The sequence below is a fragment of the Polypterus senegalus genome, chromosome 9, assembly GCF_016835505.1.
Source record: "Polypterus senegalus isolate Bchr_013 chromosome 9, ASM1683550v1, whole genome shotgun sequence".
Classification (NCBI taxonomy): Eukaryota; Metazoa; Chordata; class Cladistia; order Polypteriformes; family Polypteridae; genus Polypterus; species Polypterus senegalus.
This window is the reverse complement of record NC_053162.1, coordinates 31,857,674-31,877,584: the sequence shown is the minus strand read 5'-3', so window position 1 is coordinate 31,877,584 and position 19,911 is coordinate 31,857,674. Positions and strand designations below refer to the sequence as shown.

General features: G+C 40.2%; 1 protein-coding gene across 1 annotated transcript in view; it reads left to right on the top strand.

The window, feature by feature from the left end:
• st3gal2 (ST3 beta-galactoside alpha-2,3-sialyltransferase 2) overlaps positions 1-19,911 on the top strand; it is a 63,650-nt gene that overhangs the window by 26,310 nt on the left and 17,429 nt on the right. The window contains exon 3 of the mRNA XM_039762841.1: positions 4,892-6,068. Coding sequence (XP_039618775.1) covers positions 5,730-6,068 — 339 coding nt within the window. The 5' untranslated portion in view covers positions 4,892-5,729. The remainder of the gene's footprint in view (positions 1-4,891; positions 6,069-19,911) is intronic.

The following is a 19,911-nucleotide window of genomic DNA, read 5'->3' as shown; positions in this document are numbered from 1 at the left end:
AGGAAATACACAGGGCTGCCCACCTATTGAGAGAGCAGATTTATGAAATATTGGAGTGAGGGAGTCCCATTTTCCAGAATGTGCAAGTAACTTTTTCCACACAGTGCCAGATGCTGATGGCATATGACAAGATAGGTCCTAAGGAAAGTTTGGTGGCTTTAGACTCTAAGGAGGTAAACAGAAGATCCTGAAGAGAAAGTGGGAAAGCAAGGGAGAATTCCATAGGGAGCCACAGAGGAGGATGAGGAGGAGGACACCGCCATGATCAAATAGGGTGCAGGGTGAAAGCCCAATGGTATATAGTTCTAGGTCAGGCAGTAATACACCTGCACTGAATCTGTCTTTGACTGGGGTTGAATGCTTAAGGTTTGGTCTCTTGCCTTTCCAGAGGAACCTTGAGATCAGTGACCTGACTTTAGACCAATATTTAGTAGAAGGGGGGAAGTGGTAGCATAGAGTTAATGAAGTTGAAACGGGGTGTAATTTTCATTTTGATAATGGCCAAATGACAAAGAAAAGAGAGAAAGCTTGGACCAGATGTTAATGGAAGCTTTCACATCAGCGAAGATGGGCCTGTAGTTATTAGATGATATGTCTGAGACTGAGGCAGTAATATCAACACTCAAAAATCTTAGACTACTAGATACAGGGATGACAGACGGTAGGGACAATTGACAGCACATATCATTAAGAGGCAAGAGAGAAGGTTTGGACCAATTAATTGTAACCGGACAGGGCTTTGAAAGACCTGAACAGTTCTAGCACACAAGGGATATCAGTCAGGGCATTACCTAGGTAGACAAGGATGTCATCAGCATATAAAGATATTATGTGACCGGAATTTGAAACTGTAATGGGAGTTAGAAGCTGGAAATTACAGATGGCAATTGCGAGTGGTTCGAGAGATAAGTTGAAGAGTAAAGGTGACAAAGGATAGCCTTACCTAGCTCCCCTACTAATGGAGAAGGGGCATGATATATTTGAATTAGACCAGAGAACTTTAGAGGGAGAGGAGTAAAGAGTCTTCACCAGATTTACAAAACCAAAGCCCATTCTGTCCATGGCTTGCCCTAAGAAATGCCAGTTCATGCAGTCAAAAGCCTTTTTTGTATCCAGGGAAAGGAGTGCAACAGGGCTAGAGAGGGAGGGAGCTGAATTAATGACATGTAGAAGTCTTTTCATTTTATTAGAGGCTAACCGTGACTGTATGAAACCAGATTGATTGGGATTAATTAATTTGCTAATGACTTTCAGTAAGCAGCGGGCCAGAACCTTAGCTAGCAGTTTTGTATCTGTGTTAATGAGAGAAAAAGAGAGAGAGGTCTGTAACCCTGACACAGAGTCAGATGTTCACCTTGAAATTACATGAAATATGTACAATGAGGCATGTGTTTGTCAACAGGTGGAGATCTGGCTAGCAATGGATTTAGTGCTGCGTTTGCGTCAATGCCGATCAGAAGTTCACAGTCAGAGAATTTAAGAAGATTGTCAGTGAGGTTGGGGGGGAAAAGGAGGGGTGATACAGGGTATAACCATAGGCAGAAACTTAAGAGTAATTTACAACCTCCGAGCTCAGCATTCAGGTAACAAATCGACCCACATTGTCGACACCTAATGCCAAATCCTTAATTTGTAAGCTACAGCACAACATCTTTTAGAACATTAAGTTATGTTAGGCTTTGCCATAATTAGACTATGAAAAGAGACTAGCAGGAGATAAAGCAAAACGATACGTAAAGGAAGCATTAGTATGCTGTTGTGTAGCGATTGATACTGTCACAAATATAAAAACCAAAAAACCCTCCAACTCAGGCTTCCTTCTAGACCGATCAACGAGCTACCTCCAACTGCAGGAACCCCACAATAGCTAACCGCATAAAAACTAAAACAAGCAGTGAGGACCCAAACCACCCATAGCTGCAGGCATCTCATGAGTGTAATATAGAGACTACCAAAAAACAATAGCAAGAAGAGAGCATCCCACCCCCATTTTAAAATAGCATGTGCGATGCAGAGAACAAAATGAACAAATGAAACAAAATACTGAAGGGAGAGGATTAACTGTAGCACCTACAATGATGCTGAAGACACCATCAGGCCCACCCACCTTGAGCCCATGAAACAAATAACCTATGCAGAAAGTCCCCATTTCCACATCAGTAAACGTCAACATAGCATAACACTGAACATCTCTTCTTTGAGGAGATTTCTCATCGACTCCCGGTAGGTGTCTGTATTGTCACTGGATTCTAATGGAGGATGTTGTGGCTTCTTTGGCATGTTACAAGCTGAGGAATGGAGTCTAATAGTTTGGCAAACTCCACATTGGTATCGGCATTTCAACCATATACTTAGACATCTATCCAGTGGCTATTTACATAATCAAGAGCAAACCCAGAATTTCATCACTTATTCACATGGTCAAAAAACATTGAGGCCAGCACATATGGCAAACACAAGCCCAAAGGATTTGCATCTGAATTTTGCATACTGATGGTTGATTGTCATATATTTGCATGCACCGATCACTTATTCAGTGCAAAATGGTTACTAGTCAATATTAAACTGCATTACACAGTTCTGGGCCCTCTTGCAAAATACAAACATGCTTCTTTCTGACTTGGCTAAATAATCCCACACCTATTGCTGTCATTTCACCGGAAAACAAAGGCAAGTGTTACATTTTATCTTCCTCTGATTTATGATTTGCAAGGGTACAATGGCATCTACTAATCCATGCTGGAATTTAAGAATACCAATAGTGACAATACAGGAGACCACCAAAAATAAAAATGACAGGGAAATCCTTGAAGATGTAGAAGGTATTTTAGGAATAATAGACTGAATAACAAACATGTTTCTGTTAAATCTGGGATGCTGATGTTGTTCCATTTTGGAAGGAATTAAACATAAAAAATAATTAAAAAACACAGAAAATGACAAAACCGTATAGAAGCAAAAAGCAAACTGCATGATGCATCCTCAGGCTATATCTATCTAGAAGAAAATCATTTTAACAAGCACACACATACTTTCATTTGAAAAAAAGGTGGTTTTAAAAATTTGACCAGATAACATCTGATGTTCAGTTTTTGTGAAAACGGTGGCTTGTTGAAGTAAAGTACACTTATTCAGTGGAGAATAGTATCAGATAATGTAATGGGAAGGCAAAGCTAAAAATGTAAAGATCAGAGCAAGGAAGAGACTTTTAATGTTGATTAAACTTCTTGAAAACAAACAGCTGATAAGCTTTTTAAGCTGTTAAGTTACCATATCAGCATCATCAACCTGGAGTTTCTGGTACAACAGAAAATAGTATTAGCTCCTGTCTGAGGGACAGGTTGTACCTCTTCAGCTGTGTGCAGGTTTAGAGAAATGTTCCAAAGGCTGGATGGTTTGACTTGCGATGTGGTAATGGTCAGGCGTTTAAACCATTGTGACAAACTGCAGCAGTGGGATGTAATAGCTGCTTTCTTTATTTAAATTGTTTTCAGATATTACCTAGAATGTAAATAAGTTAAGCAAAGGCAACAGCATATTATGTGACTTCTAGTCAAACTTAACAGCTGCAGTTGCTGAATTTGTTTTCCCTTGAGGATGTCAGAGACTAGGAATCACAGGGTATGACAAATTACACAACTCTTTACAGGCTATTCATCACGGTTTCATAGCTATCAAATATAGTGAGCTTGCTGCATTCTCATACCCAATAACATGCTGCCTGACTGCACCAGTGCCTCTACAAAGCCTTTACAAGGTATAGTTAGCTGCAATCCCAGCCCTCTTATTTTCCTTTTACAATTCTGTTCTGGTCGCAGTAGTGTGCAGTGACTTCTCTAAGATAGTTTAAAGTGTACAAAGGAAAATCGCTGGGGAATGTTGTGTCATTTGATGAGGACCCTTTACAATAGCCTGCAACCTTAAAAGTATTCACAATAGCTTGACTCTTTTTGTTACTGGAAATGGCTGCTCTCTTCTGTAATTTGCAGGGCACAAGCTCATTGAAAAATAGCTTTTTTTTTTTTCTCTTCTCTGGCCTTGGCTAGTTGCCTAATCTTCCCCCACACATCACTCAGAATAGGTTAGATGTCAGAAACGCTAAAATAGAGAAAAATACCATGCTGCTTTAACTTCCTGAAGCAGACTGTTGTTAAGATACAAGAAAAAAACAAATGAACAAGGGCCATCAATAAGTGAAGGCAGGATCATGAGCTAGTTTTTTTTGTCTGTTGTTAAGTACTCGGCCATTCAGACTGTCACGGACTAATGGTTGGTCATCTTAATGAATTCCAATAGAACAGCACTTGGATGTTTTACCAAAGTGATAGACAGACAACCCAGTGGCAGGATGTGTTAGCAGTTCTTTTTTATTATCTTATTTAAATGTTAAAATAGCAATACTGTAATTAAACAATGATTGCTCTAAATGTGGATTCTTGTGCCTGATTCCGTCTGTAACTAATACATGCAATCAAGTTAATAATAATAATAATAATAATAATAATTTGTTACATTTATATAACACTTTTCTCACAACTTTCTTGGTTATAAAAAAAAATCTAATGTCATATTTGCTGGTTGACATTTGAAAAAGGACTTACAGTTTGAATATTATTTAGGATGACTGTAACAAACTTTTATATGTGTGTATAAATTCAAGTCAAATCTCTGTTTAAATATAGCAAAAAATGGGGCACAAATGACTGTAAAACAATTTAAACTGCAGTGACATTTTAATGATTTTATGTACTCTTCAATTTGTTGTTTTAATGTTTACTATCACTCCAAAACAGCCTTGTGCAGGAAACTAGAACAGCCTAATAATGTTTAATATGTATTTGCTAAAGAGATGGCTTGTAAAATACTAATAGTTTTTTTCTTCTTTCTACAGTGCTGTGTTCATTGCCGAGACCAGGAACTCAAACATAAGGAAAGCCAGCAGACCTGTCCCTCACAAACTGCGCTCTATAACTGCATGTGTACCTTGTCGTGTCAGACTTTCCTTTGTTAAATACCTCATGTGATCGTGCCAAGAGATCAGGGGTTTTGCCCACTCTGCTTCCTGAAAACGAACGTGACTGTAAAAGCAGCCCATTTCGTAGATTCCAATGGGTCGGGTTTTAGGAATAGCCTCACTAGAGCTTGTCAACGACTTAATTTGTCAAATCAACTTCAGTATTATTTTACCAGTCACCTTCTGAGAAGGGAAAGGGCTGCCTTTTATTTACAGAGTTTCCAGTGGACCTGAGTGGTGGCTTTTGTGCAAATGGTTACTTCTCTTGGATGGGAACCTTGATTTGTGGAATCACACAGACTAGGACATTCAGCTCTGAATCTACCGAGTATGTCCTGTGCTGGAGGTGAACAGTTGCATGAAAACTAAATGCTAGTGCTTGTGTAAACCTTCTAGAAGGGTATGCTAGCACACTGAGGACATGTTACAAGGGACATCTATGGGCTACAGAGGCAAACAAAAGAGCTGGAGTGCACACTTCTAGCTCCCTCACCAATGAATTCAATTGCTCTTCCAAAGACAAGACGACCTACACTTTAGAAATTGTGACAAAGGGTGTGGTTAGGGCTATAGGAGATAAGTGCCACCACATGAAAGGAAGCAGAGCTGGCTGATTTGGCTCTATGCGGATAGCTCGGTGATTTAGAGTGTGAGAGAGCCTGGACAGAAGCAGTGAGCCACTTAAGCAATGTGGAGCTCACTTGCTCACTGAACCATGCGCTGCTCTCTTCGGTTTTGGGTCCTCCTGGGGTCGCTGGCCCTGCTGTTTGTCACCTCGCTTCTCTTCTCCCTCTCACTGCGTGGAGCAGCTCTTCCCTACTTGGAAACTCCTGACTGGGAATTGTCTCACAAGGTGAAGCTAGTGCCTGGATATGCTAGCAGTCGAAGGCAAGGCTCGCCATTGCTGGCACAGCAGCGTACTTGTTCGTGCCAGACATGTGTTGGAGACCCTGGAGTGTCGGATTGGTTTGATGAAAACTTTGAGTTGGATATCTCCCCAGTATGGACACGAGAGAACATGCAGTTGCCTCCAGATGTCTACTACTGGTGGGTGGTAAGTGTCCAGTACTTTTAATATTTCCTGCAACATAAAGGTGAATTAGAGAATATCAGTGATGGCCTCCTTTTTGAAAGCAGAGCCTTGGACATCTTGTAAAAGTCTACATAGTTGTGCAGTTAAGGGACTGGTAACCCAGTTTCTAGAGAACTGGAGTACCTGTACATTTTTACACCAGACAGCTTCTTTAAGGTCAGTTCTAGCTGCTAATTTAGCTAGTTGGATGAATTTTTACATCTCTCTGTCCTCCAACTTTGAGAAATCTGGCTTTTTAACTTTCTCATATATGAAGTATAGGGAAGGTATTGGAATCTTCCAAAAAATCCATTTTGAGATTTTAATGAATCTCAACGTTTTAGACATCCCTGAGTACTTGAGTACGCTTTCACTTACGTCAACCAAATTTTGCATACGAGTATTAGGTACAAAACGTAGATTTCTATCAACCTTTGGGCTATTGCCATTAACCAGAAGTGGAACTTTACCTTTTATTAATTTATTAACTTTTACTTTTATAATAATTGTTCAATATATTATTAATTTGATTTTATTTGTTGTTGATGGTTGTTTAATCTACATAATATAAAAATATAATCATTGTCTTACGGTTTACTCCTCAAATATCCATCCCCATATCTGAGTATATGAGAAAGTCGAGGGGAGACCACTTTAAAGTCGTAGGAAAGAAATCAATCTCTTAATTTTATCTCACTAGCTACTTAAAAATCTATGTTATTAATTCCTTCCTTTTTATTACAAGCAGTAAAATTAACAGTGATGTGTAATAAACAAGGAAGCTATAAGTGGAACTGTGTTTGCATCTGTTTATCATTATGCAGCTGGTTGACTAAAATATTTAGAAAGTAAGGAGCAAAAAAGTTGTGAGGTTGGCTTTGGTCTGAAAATGTTCTGATTGCCTTTAAAAGAAAAAGACACAGTAATTATTTGTGTTTCTGTATTAATTCAATGAATCTGTGATGGCAACATGTTTTGCATATCCAGCAGCAATTTAAATCCTAGCCTGTTTTTTCTTCTGTGTGTATCTTGTATTGTTCTCCTCTTTCTCTCTGTGTGTGTGTGTCTATGTGACTTTTCCCCAAGTGAATGTTTTCTGTTGACATCCTAAAGGTATGCTGGTTTGGTGTATTGATGACTCTAAATTGGCACAGTGTGGCACAGAATGGGGGAGTGTGCTTGTCTAAATGTGCACCAGGATGGACTGGCACCCAAGACTCATTTCTTTTTTATTACAAATGCTGCAAGAAATCTCATGACTCTGTCGTAGACTGACGGGCTTCATAAAATAGGTGGATGTATGGATGATGTAGATCCTTATAATTGAAAATAAGAATCTGTTTAAAGAAATAGCAGCAAATATTGTAATTGTTCATGACTTTATTGAACCCATTTGCTCTGCAAGCACTGTATTTGGTGTACAAACCTGGCCCATTACTATCCTTTTTCCAACGTCTGTACTCACTTTTGATGAACTTTCAGTTAAATACTACAGGTTGACGTTCAAAATTCCAGCCATTGATAATCCGGTTCCTTCAGATTTCCGGCATGGATTTCGGAGCTCATTTTCAAATTTACCGTGTTGGCACGCCACTGTTTTCTGGAGGCACCGTTTATATTTTGATGGCGCTGTAGTCGATAATTAGTTCTGGGTCTTGCTTGCACCTGCTAGCAGGCATTCCTGCTCACTCATTCACATTTTATCATTTATTTGCTGCTGTATAGCTCCATTATGGATTCAGCAAAGAAAAGAGGTGGTGTAAAACGTAAACATTGTGCGTTGTCGATCGCAGAGAAAGTGGAAGAGCTAAAAAAAACTTGATAGCAGCGTGTCTGTACGAACCATGTGCTTTTCATTTACTGTTTAATTTTCTTTCTTTAAAGGACTGTACATGTAGGCATTTTCTGTTAAATATATACAGCATACAGTATATAACCATCCAAAATCCGGCATTGTCGAAAATCCGGCACTCCTCAGGTCCGGATGTTGCCGGATTTTTGAATGTCAACCTGTATATTTTATAGAAGTTGGCTTCCTCAGTTGTCTCTCTGATAACAAAATGTATAACCTCCTAAAGCAGTGTAAACAGCAGAATGTACTCATGGGATGGGGGGGAATCTACACAATCTGGAGAAAACCCATGGAAATGTGGAGTGAACATGAAAACTCCACTTGCACAGTGAGGTAACGGTTTGATCTCGTGATTCTGATTCTGTGAGGCAGCACTGGTCCTGAATTGGATTATGCAGGTTTGAGAAGGTTATGTTATGCAGTATTACTTGTGACCAAGTTTCCTAGATTTTTTTCATAGCATTTACAGTAATGGCAGTTTGAATAATCTGACATCCCAGTACAGACTCTGCTATAGAATGACCAGGAGAGGGGGTAGGTGGCTAGTTAGCTGAGGTCCAGGACTTTGCTTCACAATTTTAATCTCCCCCATTGTCAACTGGCCTTAGTTGATCAATTAAGTAATACACTGATATTATACATAAATGGAAACCAACAATCAGTTTCTACCTTATTCTCTGTGTGTTTTAACAAGTCTTTATTTTACTCTTAATAATTAGTATAATTTAAGCTTGTATTTTAATTGTTCACACAAGTTTGCGCCTGTACTCAGTGAAGAGCGCTATACAAAAACAAGTTGTAATGTTATAATTGGAGTAATAACCTCGGTATACACATTTTTAATATTTTCTCTGTTTAGCTTTGCGTGCCTCTTGACCTCTTTTACATCTCTTTGTATATGGATAGGCACTTTCATAATCTGCAGAGTTAGAACCCAGTAAGAAAACCCATTAGGACAGTCAACCCCATTAAAGAGGTCATTCATGAGAAATACCCCCAAAAAAGATAACAGTTTGGACAAAGTTTAAGATACATATTTAAATTGTAACTTTCAATTTCTACTCTTACAACAAAGCTTGTGGAAGTGAAACATAATGTCATGACATTGAAAACACATTTCTGAGGACTCCAGAACACAATTGTTACTGCACAAGAGTTTGGAAAGGGCTATATAATCATTGAAGTGTTTTGCCCTTATTCAGTACAAAAGCAGATGGATATTGTAGAAATATTGGAAATTCTGTCTTCCCAAATTTGGCTGTTAAAACGCAAGGTGTACTGTACTCTAGGAGATCAAAAAGTGTCTAGATCCAGGCCAGAGACCAGAAAAGGGTAGACCTAGATACTGTATACTAATTAAAAAAAATGGTACCCAAAAGTTGTTTGGATGTACTTACAGTTCATATTATATGGTTGTCGAAGTCAGCTGAAAAATGTCTCATCACTGCTGGATTTTCCATTATGGTTACAGACAAGTTTCATCTCCTCTGTTTGCTTATTTAGAGCAGCATGATTAGCAACATTGCTTCCTCATAGCTCCGTGGACCTGGGTTTGATCCCTGACCAGGGCACTGTCTCTTTGCAGTTGGCACATTCTGCTTATGTTCATTTGTTTTGCCCTTGCATGGCAAAGACATACAGGTTAGGTTTACTGACAGCTGTGACTGAGTGAGAATGTGTCTATAAAAGCTCTGTCACATTAAGCGACTTTTCAGGTGACTTTCAGTCATAGCCTTCATTTTACATAATTTTAGCTTGTCGGCAGATACTCTTATGAAGCCATGTGACTAATGTGACATACCCAGCGACTCATTCCAACTAATCTGCGGTTTCTTCTTCTTCTTTCGGCTGCTCCCGTTAGGGGTTGCTACAGCGGCTCATCTTCTTCCATATCTTTCTGTCCTCTGCATCTTGTTCTGTTACACCCATCACCTGCATGTCGTCTCTCACCATTTCCATAAACCTTCTCTTAGGCCTTCCTGTTTTCCTCTTCCCTGACAGCTCTATCTTTAACATCCTTCTCCCAATATACGCAGCATGTCTCCTCTGCACATGTCCAAACCAACACAATCTCGCCTCTCTGACTTTGTCTCCCAACCGTCCAACTTGAGCTGACCCTCTAATATACTCATTTGTAATCCTATCCATCCTCTCACACCCAATGCAAATCTTAGCATCTTTAACTCTGCCACCTCCAGCTCTGTCTCCTGCTTTCTGGTCAGTGCCACCATATCCAACCCATATAACATAGCTGATCTCACTACCGTCCTGTAGACCTTCCCTTTCACTCTTGCTGATACCCGTCTGTCACAAATTACTCCTGACACTCTTCTCTACCCATTCCACCCTGCCTGCACTCTCTTTTTCACTTATCTTCCACAATCCCCATTACTCTGTACTGTTGATCCCAAGCATTTAAATTCATCCACCTTTATCAAATCTACTCCCTGCATCCTCACCATTCCACTGACCTTCCTCTTATTTACATACATCTATTCTGTCTTGGTTGTCCTACTGACCTTCATTCCTCTCCTCTCTAGAGCATATCTCCACCTCTCCAGGGTCTCCTCAACCTGCTCCCTACTATCGTTACAGATCACAATGTCATCAGCAAACATCATAGTCCACGGGGACTCCTGTGTAATCTCGTCTGTCAACCTGTCCATCACCATTGCAAATAAGAAAGGGCTCAGAGCAGATCCCTGATGTAATCCCACCTCCAACTTGAATGCATCCGTCACTCCTACCGCAGCCGTCACCACTGTCACGTTTCCCTCGTAAATATCCTGTGCAACTCTTACGTACTTCTCTGCCACTCCCAACTTCCTCATACAATACCACAACTCCTCTCGAGGCACCCTGTCATATGCTTTCTCCAGGTCCACAAAGACGCAATGAAACTCTTTCTGGCCTTCTCTAAACTTCTCCATCAACATCCTCAGAGCAAACATTGCATCTATGGTGCTTTTCCCTGGCATGAAACCATACTGCTGCTTACTAATCATCACCTCACTTCTTAACCTAGCTTCCACTACTCTTTCATATAACTTCATGCTGTGGCTCATCAATTTTGTTCCCCTGTAGTTACTGCAGTCCTGCACATCCCCCTTATTCTTAAATATCTGCACCAGTACACGTCTTCTCCACTCCTCAGGCATCCTCTCACTTTCCAAGATTCCATTAAGCAATCTGGTTAAAAACTCCACTGCCATCTCTTCTAAACACCTCCATGCTTCCATAGGTATGTCATCTGGACCAATGGCCTTTCCATTTTTCATCCTCTTCATAGCTGTCCTTACTTCCTCCTTGCTAATTCGTTGCACTTCCTGATTCACTATCTCCACAACATCCAACCTCTTCTCTTTCTCTCTAGTTCTCTTCATTCATCAGCCTCTCAAAGTACTCTTTCCATCTGCTCAACACACTCTCCTCGTTTGTGATTACGTTTCCATCTTTATCGTTTATCACCCAAACCTGCAGAACATCTTTCCTAGCTCATCCCCTCTGTCTAGCCAATTGGTACAGGTCCTTTTCTCCCTCCTTAGTGTCCAACCTACTCTTGTCTACTTTATGCATCTCTCTGACTATCCCAATTCTTCTTTGCCATCCTCTTCCTCTGTGTACTCTCCTGTACCACTCTCCATTCCACCACCAGGTGTTTCCTTTTCCTCTTTCCTCTGTCCAGATGTCACGCCAAACACCCTTCTTGCTGTCACCCTTACTACATCTGCTGTAGTTTCCCAACTGTCTGGTAACTCTTCACTGCCACCCAGTGCCTGTCTCATCTCCTTCCTTTTTCAACTTCCACCATTTGATCCTTGGCTCTGCCCTCACTCTCTTCCTCTTCTTGATCTCTGTCATCCTACAGACCACCATCCTATACTGCTTAACTACACTTTCCCCTGCCACCACTTTGCAGACTTTGCCATCTCCTTCAGATCAACTCTTCTGCATAGAATGTAATCTACCTGTGTGCATCTTCCTCCACTCTTGTATGTAACCCTGTGTTTCTCCCTCTTCTTAAAATACATATTCACCACAGCCATGTCCATCCGTTTGGCAAACTCCACTATCCTCTGACCTTCTTCATTCCTCTCCTTGACACCATACTTACCTATCACCTCCTCGTCTCCACTGTTCCCTTCACCAACATGCCCATTGAAATTCGTTCCAATCACCTCTTTCTGTCCCTTGGGTACACTGTTCATCATTACATCCAACTCACTCCAAAAATCTTCTTTCTCACCCATTTCTTTAAGTGTCATTGGTTTAGTAGTCATTTTTTGAATGACGGTAAGGACAGTGAAGCGTGTCCTGTCAGTGAACTTGTTAGTCAAATATATAAAGTGGAAGCTGATTTGAAACAAATACATTATATCAGAAAGCACCAGACTCTAGGTCAGGAAAACATTAAAACTAACATTAAAAGAAATGTAAGTACTAAACTGAACCCCAAACTCCTGTTTCTTTGTAGCAATGTCAGCCTCAGTCCATTCCCTCATAGTGAATGAATCCATATGTAAAACCGTATTAGCTTTTCTTAAATAGGAGGAAGAAATTAAAAAAAGCTTCATTTTGTTGCCTTTCCCTGTTCACTCCTCACTGTTGAATCTGCTTGATCAAGCTTACAGCCACATAGGTCAGCAATACACAAGGCAGCTAACGATACTGGAAGAGGTGCCAGACCATCAAACCTCTACTCATTCACACCTTTTCAACAGCAAGAAAACACTGTTTCTTTCTATTATGTTTTTTTTTTTTACTAACAATAGTTAACTTTTTATTTTTTCTTTTCTTAAAACTTTGCCTTAAACTGTGAGTCTCATATTACAGCAAACAAAATATCTCGGCGTGCTGCGCCATCCAGCTACTTAAAAACAAAATATCACCCAAGATGGCTATGTCATACAGCGTATGACCTGTGACGTGCCACAAGTACAGAAACCAAACAAAACAAGAGAAATCAACCAAAAAACAATGAAGTAAAAGTAGGAAAAAAGATGGAAAACAGGCTTCGACACTCCTAGATTTGTCTTACTGTTTTTCAAAAATGTGTTCCACTGATCCTCAAATATTCTTTTAATTGTAGTGTACTTAATGGTAGAGATAAGAATTGCCACAATAAGGTTTTCTTGGTTGACAATATGATAATATGGAAGGTTTTTTAATAGTTTGCAATAAGTTGCTCATCTCCAATTTCACTTCAGTTAAATTATTAAATTGTAATTATATCCCTATAAACAAAATATACAATTTGTTACATGTAAAGTTGTATCTTGACTCAGATTATCAGATGTTTATGGAGAAATGTGTTTTTCTTTCAGCAGTCTCCACAATAACATTAAGAGTGCTTCTTAATTAGTGTATGTATCACTTACTTTGGTAGCTGTGTCTCAGTCCTTGTGAGATGAGAACTTATGTTTACAGTTAGTCAGTTAACCAATAATTTGAGTAAAATTTCAAAATGTTAATAGAATAGCTTGCAGAGTCAAAGAACGTGTTGAGGTTATCTTGCATTGGACAAAATACTGTTCTTTTTCTAATTATGTTCATGACATTGATTTTGACATTATAAGTAAACTTCTGTGGGTAGTCAAGCAAAATGACACCATTTATTGGCTAACTAAAAAGATTACAATATGCAAGCTTTGAGGCAGTTTGTAATTTTGTAATTGTAATTGATTACAAACGGCACAAAGAGGGGGGCTGAGTTGCCTCGAAAGCTTGCATATTGTAATCTTTTTAGTTAGCCAATAAAAGGTGTCATTTTGCTTGACTTCTCACTACATTCATGATGGCTGACACAGTACAACACCCTAGTACTAAGTAAACTTCTGAAATTTCAAGGTGACACTAAAAATGCAGGGATATTGAAAAAGACTTAGACTATCTATAGTTCTAGGCATCCGTTGGAAAGCAAGATTACATTAAAAGTAAAAGTGCTAAACACAGACAAAAGGAACTTTGTTTATGAATACATGATAGGTCACATTGTCCTACAGGAAATGACCTCTGCAAAGGATTTACTGGTTTATGTTGACACAGCGTTCTCATTAGATAGGCAGTGTCCAAAAAAGAAGCAATTCAAAGGCAAATTAAAATGTAATTTTTGAATATAAAGCAAAGGATGTTCTGCAAAATATACTAATGAGATTACAGCTGGAATGTTGTGTGCAGTCCTTGTTATTGACCTACAAAAACGCTCGGCTCTAGAAGATGTGCAGAAAAGAGTAGCCAAGTGTATCTCAGGGCTACTGTGAATGGCAAAGTAAATAAGTCTCTTAAATTTGGATCAGAGGGAGGTGTGCGGGGCCTAATTCAGATTTTCAGAATTCTTCAAGCATTGAAAACATCGACCCAGCAGATTTCTTTTGATTAAATAGAAAACCAAGTTCAAGCCAGATTTACACTTCACACACAAGTGAATTTTGGCAGCAGTAATTGGACAAATTATTTCCTGATTGGCCAAATATGAAGAATGTGATTTCAACTGGGAAGGTAAGAAAGCACTTGTTTGTACTTTGCAAGATAATTTAAACTTTCATAAGATGTTCCTTAATAAACACTTTCTTAACTGTAGCATTGTGTAAGCCTGAATGAACTAGAAGACTCCACTTAAATGTAGACAGAATATCTGGGACAGGAATTTCTGCAGCAGTGTTATTGTTTGCAGCTCGCCATCTGCTATGTAGAAGCAATGCATTTTGTTATGCAACTATGAAGAAACTCTGATACTTCAATGTATTGTACGGAAGCTTATTCCTGCCACTGTTAAAAAAATATATATATACTGTATGTCTATATAATATACTAGCCAACCCGCGGCATACCATACGCCGCATAATCAGGCCGGTTTTTTAATGATCTTTAAGCACAGGGAGAGAATTAACATTTGAAAAATCGGTAATGTAATAAATAAGCAAGAAAAGCAACATTATAAGAATGCACGGAACGAACCAATACAGTAAAACAGTTTGCTATGGTGCACGCGGTCGTGCGTCGTAACCGAAAACTCGGGTTTTAAAGACTGCTTACTTCATTGTGTTTTAACCTCAGTTGTAAAGGATTGTTTTGAGGATCCCATGGGATACCCCTCAGAAACCGTTTAACACGTTGCATATGGTGATTCACCTCCGCGAGAAACATGCCTCTATGAACAGTCAACGTGGCTCGGAGAAGCCAGGAGTTGGTGGGCGTGGCTCCTTCTGCGTGCGCCACAGGTGTCTTACTTGTCGGCGGCTTAGTGAGTCCACGCCCCTTCCGGCGTGCTTTCCATGGTTGTCTTGCCTTAGTGAATTATATATTAATACAGCCAACCTGTGGCGTACCATATGCCGCATAATCAGGCCGGTTTTTTAATAATTTTTAAGCACAGGGAGATAATTAACATTTGAAAAATCAGTAATGTAATAAATCAGCAAGAAAAGCAACATTGTAACAATGCACGGAACAAACCGACACACAATTGTCCGTGCGGCGCTCAGGTGCGGAGGGTGGAACAGGAGGAGAGGAGAAGGACGTCCACTCGCTCCCTCTGTCATGCTAGTCTGCTGATTTCTCGTCCAGTATGCACTGCCTGCTCATGTGCCCACCTCCAACTCGTCACTCGAGTCGTTGTCGTCTTTGTACAGTCCAGATGTACCTGTGACTCACGTAGACTTTTCATTGCTCTGTGCGGTTTTGGCTGCCTTTGTATATATAATCCACCAAGACACCCGACCACGGTAGTAGCGAGGTGGGAGGGGGGTGTGTACAAAGTGCAGGAGCAGCTAAGAAGACGCATGTTTGTTGCGGATGCGAATTGCTGTATGTAGCGTGTAAAACAGTTTGCTATGGTGCACTCGGTCGTGCGTTGTAACCGAAAACTTGGTTTTTAAAGACTGCTCACTTCATTGTGTATATGACTGTAGGTGAATGAAAAGATGCAACTCTGGAGAGGGCAACGTACAATACAGCGTTTTACACACTGCATACAGCGATTCACATTCGCGACAAATTGTTTTACACGTTGCATTGCATACAGCGATTTACATCCGTGACAAACATGCCTCTTCTTAGATAGTCCTGTCGCGTCCACCCTTGTTCTCAAAGCATACACACCACCTAGTCATGTGGTGCCTCTGTGTGAACCGGTCAGGCACAGAGAAGGTCAGCTGCCGAGAGAGCGTCTCGACTGTTGCAGGGCCTGCATTGGTCAAGCAGGTGAGATGGTAATGAAACAGAGGCACAGGGCTTATTGATTTTTAAAGACTGCCTCCTTCATCATCAATTCATTAGCACGGTAGCTCAAACCAATGCATTCATGGAAGGAATTATTAAGGATAGGATGGAGCAGCACATTTCAAGAACAGGAGTTTTACTGATCAGTTAACATGGGTTTAGATATTTTACCAACATGCTGAAATTCTGTGAGGAAGCAACAAAATGATATAGTCAAAGAGGGGCATTGATTGTTCATTGGGTATTAACCAATGCACGGAACGAACCAACACACAATCGTCTGTGCGGCGCTTAGGCGCAGAGTGTGGAGCAGGAGGAGAGGAGTAGGACGTCCACTCCGCTCCCTCCGTCATGCTAGTCTGCTGATTTCTTGTTCAGTATGCACTGCCTGCTCATGTGCCCACCTCCAACTCGTCACTCGAGTCGTTGTCGTCTTTGTACAGTCCAGATGCACCTGTGACTCACGTAGACGTTTTATTGCTCTGTGCGGTTTTGGCTGCCTTTCTATATATAATCCACCAAGACACCCGACCACGGTGGTAGCGAGGTGGGAGAGGGGTGTGAACAAAGTGCAGTAGCATCTAAAAAGACGCATGTTTGTCGCGGATGTGAATTGCTGTATGTAGCGTGTAAAACAGTTTGCTATGGTGCCACGCGGTCGTGTGTTGTAACTGAAAACTCGTTTTTTAAAGACTGCTTACTTCATTGTGTTTTAACCTCAGTTGTAAAGGAATGTTTTAAGGATCCCATGGGATACCACTCGCAAACCGTTTTACATGCTGCATATGGCGATTCACCTCCACGAGAAACATGCCTCTATTAACAGTCAACGTGGGTCGGAGCTGCATGTGACCTCTACGACAGACGAATATAAATGACGCCAGTTTTTCTGTGTCGTCACGTCCGAGTTGATGGCCGTGGCTCTGTGAGTTGTCGTTGTATCCAATGGTCTTGGAGTTTGTGGGCGTGGCTCCTCCCTGCGTGCGCCATAGGTGTCTCACTTGTCGGCTTAGTGAATCCACGCCCCTTCCGGCGTGCTTTCCATGGTTGTCTTGCCTTTCCATGGGTGTCTTGCCTTAGTGAATTATATATATACTGTATGTATGTATGTATGTATATATATATATATATATATATATATATATAATACAGTATACAGGTATATAACATATACAATATATATATATATATATATATATATATATATATATATATATATATATATATATATATATATGTTGTGTTATTGCTCAAAAGATATTGCCTGGTGTGGTTGGTATTATATTGCATACATATGCTCCAGATGGCTAATGGGGGTAGATTTAGGATGGGCATAGAACTGAACAGATGTTGGGCAGTACAGTGGTAGCTTTGCTGCCTGGCAGTAAGGAGACGAGGGTTTGCATCCCAGGTCCTTTCTGCATAGAGTTTGCTTGCTCTCCCCGTGACTGTGGGGGTTTCTTCCCATAGTCCAAAGACATGTTTGGTGGATTGGTAATGCTGAGTTGGCCCTAGTGTGTTGTTGGGGTATGCGTGTGTGTGTATTTGTGTATTTGTCTTCATTCTTTTGCCCTGAGATGGACTGGCACCCTGTCCAGGGTTTGTTCCTCCCTTGCGCCCTGCGGTAGCTGAGATAGGCTCCAGCATTCCCAAGAGTCAAGACCCTATTCAGGACAAAGTAGTTTAGAAAATAACTGGTTATGGTTATACATTTAATCCTGCCTGTGCTGAAGTGTAAATTCTATCTGCCCAGTTTAGTGTCACAGGGAGCCATTGATCATCACAGCAGCACTGAGTGTAATGGATGAAGTAAGAGAGATGGACGATACTCCTTTCCTCTGCAGGGCAAAATTGCACAGCCAAGCAGAAAAGAGTGTGTGTAGTGCAATCCACTACAGAAACATATACATGAAGTATCTGTTTAGTTTTTATGTAGTTATTTATTTACAGGTATTTTGAAACAGTCTGATCTAGTGATGCAGCAGCTAATGTTCTTGACTTGAATGTTCAGGGGCTGATGCTGGAGATGAATAAAGTGGATGGATGTCATTTACTTCACAGCACATGAAGGACTAAACATTTTTTTGTTAATTAAGAAGTATTCTTAGTATTAAGAAGATTTCCGATATTCAGAGGACATATCTGCTGCTGCTGGTACCACCGTGCCAGGGCAGAGAGAGTTTCAGCATGCACAGAGAGAATTATGTGCAAACCCCTAGCAGGCCTTGCTGCTGTAATCCAGAATACTAGCTTTGTGCTACCAATCTGCATGTGTTAAAACATCTGCACTAAACTTAATCAATTCTAGCCAAATTAAAATTAAATGTATGCATATAACTTTTGTTCAGTTATTACCATACCATACCATACCATATTTATTTGTTGAGCACTTAAAAACACAGCATTACCACTGACCGAAGCGCTGTACAGTTACAACAAGCAGGACTAAAAGCAAAATATTAAAAACAAACATTAAGAGAGAATTAAAACAGAGAAACTAAAAACAGGTCAGGGGAACAAATAAAATAGAGAAAATAGCAAAAGGCAAGTGGAAAATGAAACAGGTTAAGAATTAAAAGCCAATGTGAAGAAGTGTGTTTTTAGGCGAGATTTGAATGTGGCGACTGAAGCGGCTTGCCTAACCACTAAGGGCAGGGAGTTCCAGAGCCTGGGTGCACAGGCGGAGAAAGCCCTTTCACCAGGAGCTTTAAAACGTGCCTTGGGAACGGTTAGGAGCAGCTGATCTGCGGATCTAAGAACACGAGGGGGATTGTGACAATGGAGCAAGACACTCAAATAGGCAGGGGCTAGACCGTTTAATGCTGTATAGGTTAGGAGGAGAATCTTAAAATCGATTCTGAATCTAACCGGCAGCCAGTGTAGGGTTTTTAAAATCGGTGAAATGTGTTGGATTCTGCTACTTCCAGTTAGAAGCCTTGCAGCCGCATTTTGAGCCAGTTATTGTCACTTGATTGCAAGCTATGTGCTTTCTTAATCTCTCTCTATCAACGAGCATGTCCAGCAGCAGCAGGTTGCTTCTTGCAGCACATCAGCTGGGTGCCTAAGACCCTAAACTGGATGGATTAAATTGCCCCTCTGCACAAGCAGGATGAAATAAATATCTAGGACTCTTGTTCATTTTTTGTCACTTGATTGCATGCTATGCACATCCTTAATCTATCCCTCAATAGCCATCACAAGACATCACAATGCGGCTGACCACACTAGTCAATATCTCTTGTGAAATAATGCAGTACTTTTGTAAAATAACACAATAGTTTCCTGAAATAACAATAACGTTATTTTGAGTGGTGGAAGTTAAGCTTCCGGAGTACAAAATGAGAAATATAGCAAACGTATCAGTTTTTTAATGTAAATCTACCTGATACTAGCTAATAGTATAAACTATTTCTGTACAAAATTGAAATGCAATTGTAACATCCTCATTATTGCAGCTACTGCTTTTGGATTTTCAGAATACCATTAAATATCACATCAGTCTTAGTGTTTTAAGAAAATAAAAATCCCATAATTATTGAAATTTTTGGACTATAGTAGTGCATCAGACTTGAATATAAGGTTGATGGCAGCAGTTTTCCTTATTTCTGTAACTGAAGCACAGGCTTGCACAGTGCTTCACACTTGGTGATTTACTCTGTCTTTTACCCTTGTGGTGTACAGTGCATTGGGTCGTAGTTTCATACCCTCTCACATACATGGCATGTGCCTAAGAGCATCTTTTTTTTTTTTTTT